Source organism: Lepidochelys olivacea (assembly GCF_965140295.1).
Source record: "Lepidochelys olivacea isolate rLepOli2 genome assembly, chromosome: 8".
Lineage (NCBI taxonomy): Eukaryota > Metazoa > Chordata > Testudines > Cheloniidae > Lepidochelys > Lepidochelys olivacea.
The window spans coordinates 85,180,065-85,198,025 of NC_140418.1; the positions used below are offsets into that span (position 1 = coordinate 85,180,065).

The 17,961-nt window shown below is 39.4% G+C and overlaps 1 protein-coding gene across 2 annotated transcripts; it reads left to right on the forward strand.

The window, feature by feature from the left end:
• Positions 1-35: 35 nt before the first annotated feature.
• On the forward strand, positions 36-15,966 carry CRYZ (crystallin zeta). 2 transcript variants are annotated; one of them, XM_084636711.1, is made up of 9 exons: positions 36-137; positions 5,086-5,202; positions 5,538-5,690; positions 7,487-7,650; positions 8,749-8,800; positions 11,049-11,198; positions 13,914-14,015; positions 14,118-14,213; positions 14,508-15,966. In XM_084636711.1, exons 2-9 carry the CDS (start codon positions 5,092-5,094, stop codon positions 14,667-14,669), a joined length of 990 nt encoding a protein of 329 aa, XP_084492837.1. In that variant the 5' UTR covers positions 36-137; positions 5,086-5,091; the 3' UTR covers positions 14,670-15,966. The 2 variants fall into 2 exon arrangements, with proteins under 2 accessions (XP_084492837.1, XP_084492836.1); XM_084636710.1 differs by lacking the exon at positions 36-137 and adding an exon at positions 743-761.
• Positions 15,967-17,961: the final 1,995 nt, after the last annotated feature.

Below are 17,961 nucleotides of genomic sequence, written 5' to 3' on the forward strand. Positions count from 1 at the left end.
GAGTCGATGCCGGAAGAGGCGGGGCGGGAGGGGGGAGGGTCTAACAGCCCGGCCCGCGGGGCTGGGCGGGGCCGTTGCCCTGAGCTGGGCTGCTGCTGCTAGCTGAGGAGGTCGGCCCGCTCGCCCGCCCGCGAGAGGTGAGGCGGCCGCGGGAGGTGGGGGCTGGGAACTGAGGGGGCCTGAGGGCAGGGCCGGTTCCCAGCGGGAGGGCGCGGAGACCCCGCCGCCTCTGGGAAGCCCCAGGGGGACCCCTGCTCCTGCGCCCCCCCCGGGGCCTCATCCCCGTCTCCGGGCCGAGCCCCCCTCGGTAGCTGGCTCCAGCGCCCCGTGCTCGGGCAGATCCCAGGCAGCGCCTCACTGGGGGGGCCGCGGCTCAGGCACGGGGGCTCCCCTCGCTCTTCCCTCTCTGGGCGCGTCCTGGCCGCACGCCGCTGGCGGCCGGGGAGCGCGGGGCCGGGATCCCCGGGACGGCTATTCCCGTGTTCGGGCTGGTGTCTGAAGCGTCGGGGCAATGGCAGGAAAGCCTGGGGGGAAACAGCTGTGTAACGTGGGCCGGTGGGTTGGGTAGACCAAGTCATCGGATCTAGCGCTTTGGGCTCTAGCATCGGCTCCGTGGGCAAGTCGCGTAGATAAAATTTGAGTACTTAAAACTAGGCACCGGAATGTGGGTTTAGGCACCACAAGGAAACTATGAAAAAGGCTTTGAAACTAACCCACTGCTCCACTATGAGATGGAGCAACGGAGGCACACAGGTGTTAAGGTCAGAACCTTCTAATGTGAGCACTTACTTTGCTGCCTGACTGAGTGGCTTCTAAATCCACTAAAAGAAAAGGAGCACCTGTGGCATCTTAGAGACTAACAAATTTATTTGAGCCTAAGCTTTTGTGAGCTACAGCTCACTTGCTGTAACTCACAAAAGCTTAGGCTCAAATAAATTTGTTAGTCTCTAAGATGCCACAGGTGCTCCTTTTCTTTTTGGGGATACAGACTCACACAGCTGCTACTCTGAAACCTCTAAATTCACTGTAATGCCTTAATTTTATAATGTTTAAAATGACTATCATTTAAAATCTATTTTGCTGGACCTGCCTCAGGAAGGCCAACTGTACAATTTGAGAACCAGTTTTCTAGAAGGACTTAATATCTTAATATGAGGATCCAATCCTTCTGAAAACTCTTTGGGTGGTTTTAGAGACAACAGCTTATATGTTATCAGGTGTAACTGGAGACAGTCTCTCTTCTCTTAATTGGGAGACACAGTACTTTAGCAAATATAAAAAACCTTCAAATATTTTATGGAATATGAAACATCCAGGCTTTTTGAACTGGGATGTTTGGATCTGAAACAATAAGCCAGTTTGGAATAATATTTAATAATCTACAGGAACACCATTTAGTTGTTTGAGTGTGGTGTTTCTTAAATCAATCCTAGTTTTCAATGTAGGTCTGAAAATTAGACAGGAGTAATTCTGAACCTTGCACCTGGGAATGAACTTTGGTTTGAAAGTATAACAAACACACTTCCAACAGGGTATAAATAAAATCTAGGTACAGTCTTGGAGCCCTATGTTTCCATCTCCCTTATGTGGACCCCTGTTATTCAATTAGAACTTTTAGGCCCTAGGCTGCAAGTGAAATTGCAGTTATGATTAAGAGTATATGTGCAAAATTTCTACACAGAAAATATAAAATTTGTAGTGTTCTCACAGTGTGCGGAAGAGACATTTAGTGAGCACACAGGTAATACTTTAAGAACTCTGTGAAGTCTGCTAGGGAACTTACTGCAGATTTAATTTATCTGGGAAAAGTGTAAATAGGCACTATAGAAAATTCTTAAATTTGGGTTTGTCTACACATGAAAATTATTCCAGATTAACGTAGGCTGTGAATGTAAAGACCAATAGCTATTCCTGAATAACATTATGCATTGGTATCAGAGGGGTAGCTGTGTTAGTCTGGATCTGTAAAAGCAGCAAAGAGTCCTGTGGCACCTTATAGATTAACAGACGTATTGGAGCATAGGCTTTTGTGGGTGAATACCCACTTCATCGGATGCATGTAGTATTCACCAACGGAAGCTTATGCTCCAATACGTCTGTTAGTCTATAAGGTGCCACAGGACATTATGTATTAGTGTTTCTTAATCCAGTTCCAAATAAGATAATTTGGAAAAAGACACTCTTATTCCAGAATAACTACTGCATGTATAGATAAACCCTGAGACGAGAGAGAACTAATGAGAATTAGAGGTTCTCAAACTCCCAAACTGATAAATACATTTTGCAGTGCCTATGGAAGCAAAACAGGGTCTCCAATGTCCTGGACTATGCTAAAATAAAATAATTTGCAAATAACAAAGCATGCGGGGCACTTCCAGGCTGGGGGAGAGGCTCAATGTTCATACTTTTAAGTTTAGAGGATTAAAAGGCAAAAAGAGGCGCTTGTGATTCAAGAAAATATAGTAGAACCTCAGAGTTATGAACACCAGTTGAGCTGACAGGTGAATTATATACATACCTCATGTGGAACTGGAAGTACCCAGGCAGGCAGCAGAGACAAAACAAACAAATACTTGTACAGTATAGAACTCTGTTAAACGTAAAATTCTAAAAAAAGGGAAAGTTTAAAAAAAAAAAAGTTTGACAAGGTAAGGAAACTGTTTCTGTGCTTATTTCATTTAAATTAAGATACAGTAGTTAAAAGCAGCATTTTTCTTATGTACTGTAAAGTTTTAATGCTGTATTAAGTCAGTGTTCAGTTGTAAAATTGTTTTGAAAGAACAAGCATAACATTTTGTTCAGAGTTACAAACACCTCGAGAATGGAAGTTGTTCATATCACAGGTTGTAGTGTATCTATCTTGAACTACTACATTTAGCTTCTGTTTATCACCAGAGTTTGTGTGTGTGTTGTAGAACCGTGGCGAGGGTTTTTGCTATGTGGACAGAGGAAAGTTTAGATTTTAGAGGCAGTATGGAGGAAGAAGTAGCAGTGTACCATGACAGCAGTTCACTCTGCAAGGTAGTGAATGCTTCATAGCTGAAGGCATCCGTGAGCCTTACGGTTTTGAGATGATCAGCATATGGAGAAGCAGGCCCAATATTTCTGTGGTCACTTTTTTTAAAGATTTTTTTTTATCCAATTTTTTTTCTGTTCCCATGCTCATAACTTCAAAATTTTCTTTGAGAATATCGTGGTGCAGTGTATATATTAAAGCAGGTTTCAGAGTAACAGCCGTGTTAGTCCGTATTCGCAAAAAGAAAAGGAGTACTTGTGGCACCTTAGAGACTAACCAATTTATTTGAGCATGAGCTTTCGTGAGCTACAGCTCACTTCATCGGATGCATGGTCTGCTGCAGTTTCCACGGTATGCATCCGATGAAGTGAGCTGTAGCTCACGAAAGCTCATGCTCAAATAAATTGGTTAGTCTCTAAGGTGCCACAAGTACTCCTTTTCTTTATATTAAAGCAGTTACATCTTTATTATACTGGAAATTTTAATGTAAACCAATATGATGAGACAATGTTTGGAAAAGATCACTGCTTCAGAGAGAAATTTTAATTTCATATTTTCTATGCTGTGTGATGAGACGTCAAAACAGTAATGAAGCTGAGACAGCTCCAGTAAAATAACCTTTTATTTACCAAATATGTGCTATTTCTTACATACAAATACTATAATAGGATTGCTTAAGTAGTACCATGTATATAATAACTAGAGCTGGCTGAATTTTTTCAGCAGAGTTGTTTTCAGTCAGTAGTACAGTATTGTCTAACTCAAAACGTTTAGCGGGAATATGTCAATTTTTGATAACTTTTGATGTGGAAAATGTCAATGTTTCACTTCTATAATGCTGAAATGTTTTATATAGTCTTTGTTATTTTAAAACATTAATATAAACATTTCATAATATTTATGTGTATTTGATATAAGCTAAAAGAAAAAATGTTGACAATTTGAACCATTTTTTTTATTTTGGAATTTCCCACAGAACAGAAATTCCCATTTGTAGCTAGCGCTAAACCATGCCTGTCTACTGGGCTGTGCTCAGTACAGAGCTAGCACTTCTAGCTTGGGCCCTGATTCTACATTCAAATTCCAGTAGATGGATCGTGGGCCTCCATGCAGCTGCAAGAGTTTGCCATTGTAGCTCCAGTTACAAAACTGGGGCCTTGGTTATTCTGTTTTGTGGCTTAACTTGTCCTTTCTGATTAGTGTAGAAACAGGGCGTTTAGGCGTTGCTGTATTTTATCCATTTGTATAGTAAACCAAATATATGGTGGCGTAAATTACCCTTTGGAAAATTGATGTAATGTATATGTTGAGGAGGAGGGCTTGGGAAAGTGTAAGATTGAGTACCCCTCTAACACTTGGACCTTTGTCATGGTCCAAAGGAAGAATTATCTGTCTGACTAATGTACCTTTGCCTTGTTTTTCCCACATTCTTGTCAGTGTATGCTTTCCTTGATGATCTTAAAATACTTCACAGACATGCATAGTCAAGCTAGCTTTTAGATACATTAACTGTACTCCTCAGGATACATATGTATTCAATTTTTCTGGTTTCCTTGAATATATTTTAATTCCCCATTGTATCTTTTATTTTTGAGGGCTTATGAGCAAGGATCTTTTTGTTGTCTTAAATAACAAGCAGAAAGAGAAGCTGGAAATCTACTTTTTAGACCCTGGCTGAATACTCACTATATGACCTGTTGTTTTTTTTTAATAAGTGAAATTGGAAATTCATTTTGTAAAATGCAACCATGGGTCCCAAAGTATAATGTATTTCCCTCAAGATGTGATGGCATGATATCTAATATAGGAACTACTGCACTCATATTTTTAAAGTAGTTATTTACATGTTTGATTCACTTTAAAGCCCACAGATTCCCACAGGAGATGGTGGTAACGCTCTTCATTTGCAAGATTTGTAAGATGAAAGACCATCTTTTCTTTGAAAAGAAATCAGTAGTGAGCCCCTGATTTAAACGGTTGTCTAAAAGTAGGGTGTGTGTTCTCCTCCCTCTGAGGTGAAAACTGGATTGTGAAGTTAATGCAATATTTTCTTATCTTCTGACATTCAGATCACTATGGCAACTGGAAGAAACGTGATGAGAGCTGTCAAAGTTTCTGAATTTGGTGGACCTGAAGTGCTTAAGCTCCTGTCAGATGTCTTATTACCGAATCCGAAAGAAAATCAGGTGGAAATGATAGCTGTAAACTAAGATAATTGCACTGAATGGTAATGACTTGAATATGAACTGAGTGAGTGTCCAAAACAGAACCATCTTCATTCTGAATAGGGAGTAGATTGAACAGCATATACATAAATAAAGCCACAGGCATCAGATTTAACTAATTTGTTTTGTTATTCTAATGCAGTCTACATATCGAATACAAAAGACTTTCCAAAATTGTTTCACATCCATATTAAGGGCTCTTTAATAGTCAAGTCAATTGCTTTAATAATATGAAGCTGTTAATGCAAAATTATGGTGATTGTAATGATATGTAACAAATAACATTTTCTCTTCAGGTCTTAATCAAAGTCCAGGCATGTGGCGTAAACCCAGTGGAGACATATATTCGTTCTGGTGCTCATGCTAGAAAACCACCTTTACCTTACACTCCTGGCACAGATGTTGCTGGAGTAATTGAAGCTGTTGGGGAGCATGTAACTGTATTCAAGGTATTATATTCTGTTTCTTTTTTAATTGATGGCTTATTCTTTCCCTACATTATTGTTGCACTACTTACTGCTACCTCTATAATTTGTGGCCTGTCAGAATTTCCTCTGGGTTTTGGGGACCTCTAATTGGCCGTTAAAAGCATGCAACCAGGTCAAATTAGTGGCCCTAATCCTACAAGCTGCCCTGGAGGGCTGTCCTTTACACCCATACAGAGCCCCATAGAGATCTGTAGAGTTTAGCACTGGTGCAGGAGCCTGACTACATGGTTCTGCTTGCAGGATTGGGGTTCTGTTTACTGGTCCAGAAACACTTTTAAAGCATTGTAGGCGCATTATAAAAGTCAAGATTGCTGTAATTATTGTCGTCATCGTCCTGGACTGACAGGAAGGACCCTGAAGTTATTTTGCTGATAATTTTAATATTCAGACTTAAAATGAAGGGGGGGGGAAATACAAGATGTATCTATTGATAACAATGTTTAAATACTGAACTTCTGTCTCATAGTGGTTATATTTCACCCGCTGTCCTTTGGTTAAACAATATCTTCTTGGGGAGGGGGAAAAGGTGGGCTCTTAAAAGATAAATGTATGTGGGGTTTTTTTTAATTGGCCTTCTCTTTTATTTCCTTACAGGTCAGTAAGATTCTTGGCCAAAGACTAACAGCAGAATATGTATTGTTTAAAAACTGTATTTGAGTAGAGAGCTGGGATTCTCCCATTCTGAAGTCAGATATGACAGTTATTGAGGAGACAAGAGCCTTGCTGGCCTGGAGATGGAAAATAAGGCAGAGGTGTTAACTTCAAAAATAAACAAAACACTTTCTGTTTCAGCAGATTGACAGCTCCATTTTCTTTGCTTTTAGTTTTTCATGTAAATTTTGGCATTTTCTGCTTAAACTGGAGGGAAAGAAGATGAGAGCAATAGTTGCAGACAAACAGCTTGAAAGGGCTGAATAGAGGAGCCAATCAGAATAGAGAGATTTGTATATTGATGGTATGTAAGAAATAGCCACATAGCAATTATGCAGATCTTGGCACTCTGGCTAATAATAGGTGTCAGCAAATCAAAGTGCAGGGATTTATGTGCTATGCAGGTACTAAGATAATCATACAGTGAGTTTGAAAGTCAGACACCCACAACGGGTCAGAATGTACAGAACTGAGGAAAAACTGTACAGAACATGAAATTACCATGTTCTAAGAACTGGGATGTGCTATATTCAGCTCACAACCAGTACCAAAGTAGTTGATACTCCGTAGCTGCCAGGGCTGGAAATAAGTGTTAAACACACCCTGTGTGTTTGGGATGTATATTGTTCCCTGTTTCTCACAGCCCATTTACTTGGTGATTGTGTGGAGGTTGTGATTTTTATCCTGTTGAAGGACTCCAACAATAACTATTACCAATAACTATTCTTGTTAAGAATGTATAAATCTCAGGCTTCAAAAACTGCCGAAGTTCTTTTCATAAGCTTGTAAAATGTTTCTGACGTTTTCCTTGTGGAGTCCAGCTGGATGAATTCAGGTTCATTAAGGATCATCTTAATCATGCAGTAGCCTTGTGTGTGACAGTATAGAACCTAGGATGTAGTCTATACACACACCTTTTGAAATCTGGATATACAAAATTGTGTTATATAGATTTCATTTCCTTGATTTTTATAAAATCCCTCTACCTGCCTTTTGGGAAGGTAATCACGCGCACACACACACACACTTTTACAGAAGTGTTACATAAAAAACTGACTAAAGTACTTGGAACTTGTGTCTAAACCATTTTTATTTTTTCCTGCCAGAAAGGTGACAGGGTTTTTACTAATGGTACCATCTCTGGTGGCTATGCAGATTATACCGTTGCTGCAGCGGACACAGTCTTCCCCTTATCAGATAAATTAAACTTCAAGCAAGGTGCTGCCATTGGAATCCCATATTTCACTGCTTACCATGCACTCTTCCAAAAGTAAGATGCCAAGCTCTGTTTGTATCTTCTGCTTTTGAAGACTTAAAATACAAACAATAGAGCAGACACTCCATCCATAATAGCCAGTTACATGGCTTAACTTTTCAGGGCACACTACAAGGCCTATTTTATCTCTCTCTCTCATAAAGAGATGAGACTTTTTAGGTAGGGTAGTGATGGGAGGAGGACTTTGGTGGGGATTCTGTTGGAGGGTTAAATTAAATGTGTTGCCTACAGTATTGTCAGGGGTTGTGATGTGAAGGCAATTGACTGTCTTTTTCTTTTTAAAAGTGCATCTGGGGTACCCAGAGCTGGGAGCGGCACTCTATATAATAAAAAAGTGTATACCCCGAAATAAATGAGTCAATTGTTTTCCTCCTCCTACCCCTCTTCACCTCACCTTCTTAAGAAGGACTAGATAGGTTATACAACTGCAACCCCTTGGTTTAATCAAGAAGCAGAAATTATGACTGAAACAAGTCCTATCTTTCCATCACCTCTGTCTTCAGGAGATGTTGGCAGAACTCCTACTAGCTCTAAGTATTTAACCCTGCCAATAGCCATGGTATTGATTAATAAATCTGTACTCTAGTGATAGGCAAGAGTGCCTTGTCAGCTAGGGGATGAGAGATCAGGACTGGGAATCCAATCTAGATCAATACGTAGAACAGAGCATTGGACCATCTAGTTTATCCATTGAAAAAGTATGGGTAGATTATTTTAAAACCTGGAAGACTAAAGTTGAAGAAAATGTTGTTTTGAATAGTAGGCTGGTGTTAATACACACCTGTACCAACCATGAAAGTGGTACTCCCATTGTTATGGCTTATACCTGTATTTACATTCAGGAATGAGAGCTTTTAGCAACCAGGAATTATTAAAAGAGATAAGACCCGATTCTCCTCTCTAATCCCAGAATGAATCAGGACTAACTCAGTGTAAAACTAGAGAGAGGAAAATTAGGCGCATTGAATGTGATCTAAAAAGATTTAGATTTAATTCCTATAATCCAACTACATATTATGGCTGGACAATGGACAGGATCTGCTAAAGTTATAATGTATTAAATAGTTCAATGTCTGTCATTTTGTCTTCCAGAGGGCATGCCAAAGCAGGGGAAACTGTGCTAGTCCATGGGGCAAGTGGAGGAGTAAGTATTTTGAAAAGCCTTAAATTAGCAAGTATTTTGTATATCTATTTTTGTGACAAATAGGCAAATAATTATCATGAAGGCTCTTTACACGTAAAGTTAAATCCTATCATCAAGAATATAACAGCCTGAAACTGCACAAATAACCACATGTGGCCCGAAATGCTGATGTCCTGTGAACTTAATTAAATCATATGTAGGGCATCCCATGGTGTAATCACAAAGTGGAGAACGGTCAGAAGCTGGTTCAGGAGCCATACAGCTAGTCTGCCTAAGAGAAAAGCTAAAGGAAAAGTTGCATTTTTAAAAATTAGGCAAACTGTTCTTAGTTGTGCAAGAAATGCTCACTGGCTGGAAAGGGACTTTCTGTGCTGTTTCTCACCCATTAACTGTAACGTAGCTAGAAAATGGGAGATGTTGGAGATACCTGAATGGACTTTAAGTTTTCCCAACTAGCTTCTGTATTTACAAAAGGCTAACCTTTGGCTCTGCTGAATAAACAAGAAGGCTGAGGTAGAGTAAGAGGGAATAGTTAAACTTTAAGTGGCTGCATCTCCCCTTTCCAGTGGCTGGAAAAAACTATTGTGAGCTGGCCAAGTTTTGTTGAGTTACTCGGTTAGCTGCAAAAGGCTGAGTATGAAAGTCTCACATGAGAGAAAACTCAGTCTTTTGTAATATATTAGACTAGAAGGACATTCAACAATATGTTTTTTCTTTATTTTCATAAACTGAGTTTTGATTTTCTGTTCCCACTTCTTTTATATGCTTCTGGGAACACACATGTTTTTGCTTTACAATGGCATGGACCACAAATAAGATTATTCTCTATGGATTTGCAGACTGTTACAAAAACACTTGCAAGTGCAGTGAGAAGAGAGTAGGCAAAGGGGTACGTACTAGTGATAAGCATGGATGTTTGTGGTACGTCTTTCATTGACATACACTTCTACGATTATCCTTAAATCTTACATTCTTTTCAGGTTGTTCATTGAACAACTTCTGGATGTTGAGATAATCTAGTCATGCCATATGTTAGTTTGAAATGTAAATGTCAAAGGTGACTTCGGTTTTTCAAATAGGTCAGTTGATAAGTGCCTGGCAAGAGTGATGGTCATGAGGATTTATTATGGGAAAGGTAGTTTGTTTACTTTACATAACAGTCCTCGATGCAAGTCTCATTAGCAGAACCATAAATCGCAGCAGATGGAGTTCTGTTAGTAACAGAAATGGAATGAGAGAGTTTGTTACCAATAGAAGAGAATAACATCACTTAAATTAGCCGAGGAAGTGTCTGTCTGCAGGCTGGTCAGGATAGATTGTAGAACCTGTCTTCTCAGGAGGCACCAGTTTGGGAGTAACCCCAAAAGAGAGGTAGAGTTTTGTGCATACATGTTCTTCGTTCTTCTTTTGCATTCCCCATACCATGTAAGCAGTGAGTTTGAGCCAGCTGAGACTGTGAAGCCTACTTGTCCTTAGGCACTAACAAGACTTTACGTCTGCTTGGCACTAATAAAACACCTCTCACCACCAACTGAGATATAAAGCTGGGATGAGAGGATGTGGTGGTAGGGAATGCAGATGTTTGTTTGGCAGGATCAGTGTCTGACCAGATTTCCAGTGGTTTTACTTGCTGCCTAAGAATGGAGGCTTACTTCCCCCTCCAAAATTTGCTACCCTCTGAGGCTTCCCTGCTTGGGAGTTTTCTCTGGGGTCCCCACAATATCTGGCAACTACGCTTTGCAGGCCTTCCTTTGGCTTTCTGAAACTGGAGTGTGGTTTCTCAGGACCCAGCAGAAGGGGCAGTGAGACTAGGGAGTCTCGTCTGTTTTTGGTAGTGTTGGGAGCCTGGGAATGAGATCCTAAATGGACCTCTTCTGCGGTGAAGAGTCAAAGTTGTGATATGTTATCTGTGGTATATGGTTATCATGTTAGTGGTTTCTGTCTGTGGGAAGAAAAGATAATATGTACTGTTACATGGCTTAACTTTTGACTTGGTTTTGTATCAGCTGTGTTGTGTGTGCAGCATCTTTACTAGTACACAATGTTGTGTGTGTGAATGTAAATCAAATATCGGATAGCGGTTTTGAAAAAATCAGAATAATGTTTCAATAATGCTCGTGATTTATGTTATGCATAAAAACGTATTTTAAGATAATTTGACATGTAAAGTACTGAGTTTCTGATAGGTGATATTTATATTAAGAGTGGGAAAATAAATGGTAAAGGAAAATGTAACTCATTTTTCCAGGTTGGAATAGCAGCATGCCAGATTGCCAGAGCTTATGGTTTAAAGGTTTTAGGCACAGCTGGAACTGAAGAAGGAATGAACATAGTTTTGAGAAATGGAGCCCACAAAATGTTTAATCACAGAGAAGCTGATTACATTGATAACATTAAGGTAATTTACTACCAGATTGAAGGTTTCATAACTCTTCCAGCCTCTTTCTTCTTCCAGTAAAATATTCAAAATCCATTTTGGATTCTATTAATTATCTTCCTTTTAATTGACTAGAAAACATACTATAGATGGCAGTCCTGTGCTGGCATCCAGATGAACTAGATAGATATTTTCTTTTTGTAGTTTTTATGAAATGAAACATTCGGTAAACAGCTCTTTATATTTTTCTTTTGAACCAAGATTAGGGTTCTGTCGGAGTCTGCCACTGGAGCAAAGTGTACACAACCTCTTAATTTCTGGTCAAAGGAGAATTGTTCATTTTAAAGATATGGATACCAAGAGTACTAAATCATAACTAAGGCTGTGATTCTTTCGGAGGTCACGGAAGTCATGAATTCTGTGACTTTCTATGACTTCTGCAGCGATTGGTGCAGCTGACTTCAAGGCCACCTGAGCAGCTGGCCCTGGGGCCAGCTGCTCGGGCACCCCATGGCCAGTCACACCTGTTGCTGCTGGAGAGACCCAGGGGAAGCCTGGGACCAGCTGGCTTCGGGGACTGCCTAAGCAGTGGCCAGTGTGGTTGGCTCCAGGGACTGCCCAAGTAGCGGTCCTGGGGCGGCAGTCAACCTCCAGCACTGGAGCAGGCTGCCCTCTTCCCCCGCAGCAGAGGCCCCCCCAGAGCAGTGGGGCCCCAGAAGTAGAAGTTTAGTCATGGGTATTTTTGGTAAAAGTCATGGACGGGTCACGGGCCGTGAATTTTTATTTATTGCCTGTGCCCTGTCTATGACTTACCAAAAATACCCATGACTAAATCTTAGCTTTAATCATAACTAGGGCTGTCAATTAATCACAGTTAGCTCACGTGATTAACTCAAAAAAATTAAGCGTGATTAATCGCACTGTTAAACAATAGAATACCGATTGAAATGTATTAAATATTTTTGGATGTTTTCTACATTTTTCAAATATATTGATTTCAATGACAACACAGAATACAAAGTGTACAGTGCTCACTTTATATTTATTTTTGATTACAAATATTTGCACTGTGGGGAAAAAATAATTGTAGTTTTCAATTCACCTAAGTACTGCAGTGCAATCTCTTTATCGTGAAAATTGAACTTACAAATGTAGAATTATGTACCAAAAAAAAAGCTGCGTTCAAAAATAAAACCAATGTAAAATTTTGGAACCTGCAAGTCCATTCAGTCCTACTTCAGCCAATCGCTCAGACAAACAAGTTTGGTTACCAGTTGCAGGAGATATTGCTGTCTGCTTCTTGTTTACAATGTCACTTGAAAGTGAGAACAGGCGTTCACATGGCACTGTTGTAGCCGGCGCCACAAGATATGTATGTGCCAGATGCGCTAAAGATTCATATGTCCCTTCCTGCTTTAACCACCATTCCAGAGGACATGCGTTCATGCTGATGATAGGTTCTGCTCAATAACGATTCAAAGCAGAGCGGACCAACGCGTGTTCGTTTTCATCATCTGAGTCAGATGCCACCGGCAGAAGGTTGATTTTTCTTTTTTGGTGGTTTGGGTTCTGTAGTTTCCATATCTGAGTGCTGCTCTTTTAAGTCTTCTGAAAGCATGCTCCACACCTCGTCCCCCTCACATTTTGGACAGCACTTCAGATTCTTTAACCTTTGGGTCAAGTGGTGAAGCTATTTGTAGAAATCTCACATTGGTACCTTCTTTGCACTTTGTTAAATCTGCTGTGAAAGTGTTCTTAAAACAAACGTGCCGGATCATCATCCAAGACTGCTATAACATGAAATATGTGGCAGAATGCAGGTAAAACAGAACAGGAGACATACAATTCTCCCCCAAGGAGTTCAGTCACAAATGTAATTAACGCATTATTTTTTTTAACGAGAATCATCAGCATGGAAGCATGTCCTCTGGAACTGTTGGAAATGGGCCATCCTGATTATCACTACAAAAGGTTTTTTTCTTCTGCTGATAATAGCTCACCTTAATTGATCACTCTCATTATAGTGTGTATGGCAACACCCATTTTTTCATGTTCTCTCTGTGTGTATATATATCTGTCTTCCTACTGTATTTTCCACTGTATGCATCCGATGAAGTGGGTTTTAACCCACGAAAGCTTATGCTCAAATAAACTTGTTAGTCTCTAAGGTGCCACAAGTACTCCTCATTCTTTTTCCTCTGGAATGGTGGCCAAAGAATGAAAGGGCATACGGCATACAAATGTTTAGCATATCTGACACGGCTACAACAGTGCCATGTGAACGCCTGTTCTCACTTTCAGGTGACATTGTAAACAAGAAGTGGGTAGCATTATCTCCTGCAAATTGTAACCAAACTTGTTTGTCTGAGCGATTGGCTGAAGTAGGACTGAATGGACTTGCAGGTTCTAAAATTTTACATTGTTTTATTTTTGAATGCAGCTTTTTTTGTACATGATTCTACATTTGTAAGTTCAACTTTCATGATAAAGAGATTGCACTATAGTACTTGTATTAGCTGTGTTTCCTATTTGCTTTACTATCTCATGAAGGGAGGGAGCATTTAGAAACTCAGATCCCACCAAGTCACAATATGATGAAGATAGATTTTCAGAATTGCATTAGATATGTCAAACTTAACATGTTGAAACCCCAGGTTACCTACAGCCTGTGAAATATACACAGACATCCAAATGTGAACTTTTTCAGTTGGTTATCTCTTTTTATATTCTGTGTAGGAATTCAGTGGTGTGCAGGGAGTTGATGTGATAATAGAAATGCTAGCTAATGTTAATCTTGCCACTGACTTACAACTACTATCACCTGGAGGAAGGGTGATGGTAAGTATTTTCTGTCATTGCCTTCAAATTAAGTTTATAATTTGTTGAAAAATGTTTGGATTAAGTGTCTGTTTTTTTTATTTTAAAACTTTTTTGTATCAGATCGTGGGGAGTAGAGGTCCAATTGAAATAAACCCCAGAGACACTATGATGAAAGAATCCAGCATAATAGGAGTTAGTCTGTTTTCTGCCACTAAGGTAAGGCATTTTTAGTTCAAAGAATTTACTTGGATGAGCTATTCTATTAACTTATAAACTTTTAGTTTAAGCAAATTAAATGTTTAGCAAAATAACATAGTTGGGTTTGATTTGGAGTGTAAGGGTACAATTTTATTAGATTATATACATTTTATTTTTCTAAATGGACACTTAAAAGTATTAAGAAATGTAAAATGCATTTAATTGTGAAATTTGGATTAAAACTTTGTATATACATCTAATGTACTTTAAAAATGCATATGACTTACAGTAAATACTATCTTCACTATACAGAAGTTGATGTATGAATGTGAAACAGCGCTGCTTGCTGGTATAGAAGCTGGCTGGCTTAAACCTGTAGTTGGCCCTGAATATCCATTGGAAAAAGTGGTGAAGGCTCATGAAGACCTCATTAACAGCAGTGGTGCTTTGGGAAAGATGGTACTCCTTATGTGATAAGTCACATAATAAAGTTTCTTTCCATTTATATCCTGGCTGTTCTAATTACACCCTTGCCTGTATCGTTCATTTAGCATGTTTTACAAAACATAGGGTTGATCACAGATATTTTATGGTAATAGCAAGTCTAATTTAGACAGGGAGGATGCCTTAAATGAACATGCTTTTTTATGTAATGAAAAGCAGAGTGTCAGATTTAAGCTTTAAGTACTCTTCCCCTCCTCCCCCACCCCCAATTTGGCTGACCTGGAAATTGCATCTTTTTCCTTTCTGCGTTGGTCTTGTCACTGATATCTGTTCTGTCCTATCCAGGTTGGAGTATTGTACAATACTGTACTTATTGCTTCCCTTGAATACTACAGGGAAGCTTTAGCTAGTGCAGAATGTGACTTTCAGTCTGCCTTTTAAAGTGGAGCGACATATATGTGTAAGTAGGGCTCCATGTGTTCTGTAGCCACAAAATATGTTGCTATTCAGCATCTGCCACAGAAGTGTGCTTTAGAATCCAAACTTCGATTTTACAATCATTAACTTTCTGGCCCTTATGATTGCTAAGAGCCTCCCAGATGTGAATTGAATGTAAACAGGGGCAGCGTTGTATGCCTGAATCTGACTAAACAATATCCTGAGAGGTGTAATTGACCAAATTATCCCAATGGGCTGGAGACTGTGAAGCCCAGTGTCATCATTCATTATTTTACTACTGATCTCATTTTAGCAGAAATAGCCAGATAACGTGCTGATTTCTTGCTGTTGAAAGGGAAGGCAATGAGGAGTTCAATCCCCTCCCTCTTTCTTTTGAATTTAAAGTCAGCTGTCTCATAATGGGAGGGAAAGAGGAGCTGCCTCCCTCTTGGGTGCCAAGAATTCAAGCTGTCTTTCCCTAATCATCAGTCCCTTTCATGGATACCAAAATATGCAGCATATTGAAAATGTGACCATTCTGTAAAACAAATGAATGTACTGTGAAATGAGGAACTCTGTACTGATTGTATTATTCTTCATATCTAATACAATAAAAATCTCAATTTGTTAATCTGCAGCAGAAATTTGCATTTGCCACACCAGAATGCTATAGAAACCAGGGGATGTTGGAGCAGAATCCAGGTCTAGCTTGCCTACATTTTGTAGTCCTATTTGATGGTCATTCCATGAGTAAATTCAATCTCTGTATGTTGTGGTCCAGGACAAGTACTAATAATCAGATATGGCTATTTTGATTAACATATGGTTAACTGCTAGTCAGTGTTCTCGGTTGGCAATATCAATAAACAGTAAACAAACTGTTATACAAGTGTGGATTTGTTTTTGCTTGCTTACATTTTTGTTGTTTTCTGTTACCACATTCCATATTTTATTAAACTAGTGAACAGAGCAAAGAATGGTCCTCCCCATTCCTCAAGGACATGCCCACGATACTTTAATCATGATACGAGCACGTGTTTTGGATCAATATACTCCTATCCTGGGGCTAGTCCACTAATGAAGTTGGTAGTACCATTTTGTCCGTACTCTCACATTACATGCAAATATGAAATATTTTGGTCATTGGTTCTAAATACCAACAGATCTTGACATGGATTCAAACCGTATAATCTAGTTCTTGATATGCCAGAAGAGAGTCTTATGCTAAAAATCTGCACTATTTTCTAACATTTGGTGTGTAATCTATTTTGAATTCCATAGGGGTGAAAGTAGCAACATTTGTTTTATGTGTATAATACAATTATCATTCAAGTGACAGGAAAAACATTTGTTACAGTGTATTACACTGGAACATTGCCAGTTGAAAGCTGTCGCTGAGATGGTATCATGGCTCACCAAAGGCCTTTCTTAGTTTTGAGGAGCCTACAGTAAGTACAGTTAGCTGACATCATTTATACCTGTTCTTTGGTTCAGTGCTCTTCCTTTTTTAAATGGATTCCCTGCCAGTGTATCTGTGTAGGCTCTTCAGGCATCCTACTGTGAAACAAATTTCATATCCAAAAGCTACCATTTATATTTGTAACTTTGAATCAAGGAAAGGGTCTGTGATAATTAAAACATTGTTCGTCTAACAGCATGTTTTACCCATTTTATTGAAGACACAAGCAAATAACAAGCTAGTTCACATCACTTCCTTTGTTCTCACCATCCTTTTAACTGTTTATAGGCCTGTGAAGTGATTCAGCAAAAACCCTCTGGGTTAATCATTTGATAACCTGTGTCTGTCTGGGCAAATTTCATGGTTTGGGCAATACACAACCATTTAAAACATCAGATTGTAACCGTGTTTTCCAGGTCATGGAACTCAGAATTGTGGCCCCCAATTCATCGTTCTGCCTTCTAAGTAGCCTCTCCCATCTTGTCCTGTTTGTAAGCCTGATTAATTCATTTGCCAGGGACAAAGAAGTGCCTCTGCACCCTTTCACAGTGCTCCATGCAACTTTCTGGCCTTCTTATTAATCTCCGCTAAATGCAGAGTAGATTACACTGCTAATATAATTAAGGGTGTTCAAGATATAATCCAAGTAATATAAAACAGAATGTGTTTGTGCTACGTGGACGTTCACAGCTTAGACTTTAAAGTACTGTTTGATATTACAGGAGCGTCCCTTAATGAGATGATTTCCCAATGAACATCAGATACTATTTGACCTATATCAGAACATTTCAACCAAGGTTAAGGAAGAGTTCTCATAATTGCAGTCTGCTAGTCTGTACATTGGTAAGTATTGAAAGGTCTCCAATAGAAAGGAATTTGTAGCAATTCCACTGTAAAAAAAAAAAAATCTGTTTATGTGTTATCTGTTTAGACAAATCTGAATTTGTCTGGTTCAGCCCATCTTGACTTAACTCTCCCCCCTCCCCGACACCCTTCAAAACCATGCACAGTTTTCTCTGAAAGCCTTAAAGGATAGTGGTCCCATTACACTTTTGTTTCCTGTTCTTCGATTTCTTTGAATCGCCACTCTTTCCTACTGAGGCTTAACTTACTCTAAAGTAATATAGAAAAACTAATGAAACTGAATCTTCTAAAATGTCTAAATCTCTCCTGCTTTGGGGGAGTACTCGTTGAAATGGTTTGTTGGTTTGTCCTCACAGCTCACTAAAATAGCATATGTTTTATAAACCTATAATTCATATTTCTTTTCAGCATCTTGATCTGTAGTTAACAGGTGCTTAAATTAATGCACCACAGTTATCTGAGGGTGTGCAATTGGGGAAAAGTAACCCACTGACTCATTAAGTCTCCAGGGCATGGAATTATTTAGCTGTCTTACTTTAGCTTGTCATGAAGGAACAGTTG

What these genes read in the sequence shown, in the direction of transcription:
- CRYZ (XM_084636711.1), top strand. Translation starts at nt 5,092, where the DNA reads ATGGCAACTGGAAGAAACGTGATGAGAGCTGTCAAAGTTTCTGAATTT. An exon ending in TCCATGGGGCAAGTGGAGGA is followed by an intron (nt 8,801 to 11,048) that starts GTAAGTATTTTG and finishes TCATTTTTCCAG; the next exon opens with GTTGGAATAGCAGCATGCCA. An exon ending in ATTACATTGATAACATTAAG is followed by an intron (nt 11,199 to 13,913) that starts GTAATTTACTAC and finishes TATTCTGTGTAG; the next exon opens with GAATTCAGTGGTGTGCAGGG.